At 35.0% G+C, this 2,709-nt stretch overlaps 1 protein-coding gene across 1 annotated transcript; it reads left to right on the plus strand.

Moving 5' to 3' along the window:
- Nucleotides 1-1,091: 1,091 nt before the first annotated feature.
- LOC140813674 (AT-hook motif nuclear-localized protein 23-like) lies at nucleotides 1,092-2,334 on the plus strand. Its single transcript, XM_073172311.1, has 2 exons — nucleotides 1,092-1,169; nucleotides 1,311-2,334. Exon 2 carries the CDS (start codon nucleotides 1,314-1,316, stop codon nucleotides 2,136-2,138), a length of 825 nt encoding a protein of 274 aa, XP_073028412.1. The 5' UTR covers nucleotides 1,092-1,169; nucleotides 1,311-1,313; the 3' UTR covers nucleotides 2,139-2,334.
- The last annotated feature ends 375 nt before the right edge of the window (nucleotides 2,335-2,709 follow it).

The following is a 2,709-nucleotide window of genomic DNA, read 5'->3' on the forward strand; positions in this document are numbered from 1 at the left end:
CCTTATCTGAACATATAAATTCTTATATGAACTATACTGAAAAATTAAAATTTTGGGATTGTAAATCTGTCTATTTGAGATTTTGATTATCTATGATGTCAATTTCAATTATTTCTAGTAATTTTCTCAACTACCAATTTCAAATACAAGTGACATAATAACATTACCGATGAAAAAAACTAAATTTACCAAAGATTGAAAGATACGTGATCATTAAGTTTAGAAATTTGATAATATAGAGTAAAAAAATTGCAAAGAAGCGGACCAAAATTGTAATTTTTCCATATTTTTTTGTTCATGTGATAATTAGGCTGTCAATGTATCAAAATCCACATGTTCCGTTTCTTAATCGATTGAAGAGCATTATATATGTAATAGCATCGACCCCGCAACAGACTAAAATAATTTCTTTTTAAAGGAGCAAGATGGGTACTGAAACTTGTTTAACTTAACTCCTCATGGATTCCAAGTTCACTTTTATCGACAAATATATTTATTATTAAAAATAAATAAATATTCCCACACAATTAATTATTCCTTAAGCACATATGCATAATTAAAATATTGAATAAAAGGTTTAATATTTAAATAAAAAGGCAATCTTAAACTAGATTGCTGGAACCAAACCTTGAGTTTTAACAATTAAGCTGTTCAGCTTCCAATATATATTAGTTTTATATGTACAATATAATGATCATCGAACCACTTATCGTGTTTTAAAAATTGTTGAATGTTCTATTTTTCTATACGTACATTTTGAAATAAAAAAATAACTTTTTTTTGTTTTATTTTATAAACACAAGTCCTAAGTACCAGATGTTATGTGCATACATATTCAAAAAAATTTATTTAAGGTAATTTGAGTAAATTAACCAATGTGTTTAATTATATTCAATCACTGTATGTATAAGTATTTTTGTTCCACAGCAAATACAACCTCGTTAAACCGGTTGATTTCGTTTACTCTGTAATAATTACGTACTTGTAAACACAGTCTTATGGAGAAAACATATAATAAACTTCATTTTCATCTTTGAATATGCTCTTATTTTATTTATTATTATATTGGTTTACTTTATATTTTGGCACAAAGTCTTGTCTCTCTTTGCAGCCAACCTCTCCTTTAATTTCTCCCAACTGGATTCTCGTTGTTTTATATTCGCTCTAGGGTTTGAATTCTCGTGCTTTAATTTATTTATTTCGAGATAAAAAAATTCTGTTCATTTTAATACTGTCTTAATTTATTTTATTTTATTTTATGTGCTGAAAATTATTATTTTTCATTGTTTCCTGTTGTATCTTTGTTGTAGTATATGGCAGGTTTGAATTTAGGTTCAGCTTCTCACTTTGTTTCTCAGCTGCACAGGCCAGACGTTGGCCACCTTCAAAGATCTGAAGATGAATCGAATCGCAGTGTCTTTTCCGGTGAAAATACGGATACTTCTCATCAGGGTTTGGATTTAGTCAACTCTAATACCAGCCCCGGTGATGCGGTGGCGCGTAGATCTAGAGGGCGTCCTGCTGGATCCAAAAACAGGCCAAAACCACCGGTGATAATAACCCGTGAAAGCGCAAACACTCTCCGAGCGCATATACTGGAGGTGGGTGGCGGATACGACGTGTTTGAGGTGGTGGCGACCTATGCAAGGAAGCGGCAGAGAGGGGTTTGCATACTGAGCGGGACCGGGACAGTAAACAACGTCAGCTTACGGCAGCCCGAAGCGGCAGGCAGCGTGGTCACCCTCCACGGTAGGTTCGAGATTTTGTCCTTGTCAGGGTCCTTTCTGCCGCCGCCTGCACCACCTGGAGCCACTAGCTTGACCATATATCTTGCCGGCGGACAGGGACAGGTGGTGGGAGGGAATGTTGTGGGAGCTTTGATTGCATCGGGGCCGGTAATTATCATAGCAGCGTCGTTCACTAACGTGGCGTACGAAAGGCTGCCGTTGGAGGAAGAGGAAGCACTCCAGTTGCAGACTCCGCCACCTTCTCACCCTAATTCCGATGGTGGAAGTGGAGGGAACCAGTTTCCGGATCCTTCGTCGATGGGGCTTCCATTATTCAATCTGCCACTCAACGGTCAGCTCCCAATGGACCTTGCATGGGCATCAAACTCCGGCGGCCGGCAGCCATATTAGACCGACTAAAGGTCAGAGAACTATGAACTGATTAGTCATCAAAATCTCAAGCTTCCTCTTCGCCTTGTATATTTAGTTTACTATTATCATCTGTGGCTTTAATTTCGTGAATTGTGATAAACAAAATTATCCTATTTCTTCTCGCTTTGTGCTGATATTAGGAATAATAGTTTGAAGGTTATGACCATTTCTTTAATGCAACTTGTTCCTGCATGTTTGTGAAATTCATATTATCTATTGCCAAAATCTATGCAATGTTGGATCATTTTCTTCCAAGAATCAAATCAAACATTAATATATGCATATGAAACTTATAAATTTTGTTAATTAATTACACAAAATAATTTAGTTTTTATTAAAGGTGCACAACTTAATATTTAAAAAATCATGCATAAAATTAATTTACTTTGTTTTTTTATTAATGGATATATAACAAGATTCTTACTTCTAGCTAGTTCTGTTGGTTCTTTGTTCAAACTTCCCCAAAATACAAATAAACTATTGCAAGTAATACACACCATCATATACAAAAATGATTTCTATCTCTACACCTCGAGTCATGTTATGTTTT

Source organism: Primulina eburnea, chromosome 1, assembly GCF_022965805.1.
Source record: "Primulina eburnea isolate SZY01 chromosome 1, ASM2296580v1, whole genome shotgun sequence".
In the NCBI taxonomy this organism is placed as follows: Eukaryota; Viridiplantae; Streptophyta; class Magnoliopsida; order Lamiales; family Gesneriaceae; genus Primulina; species Primulina eburnea.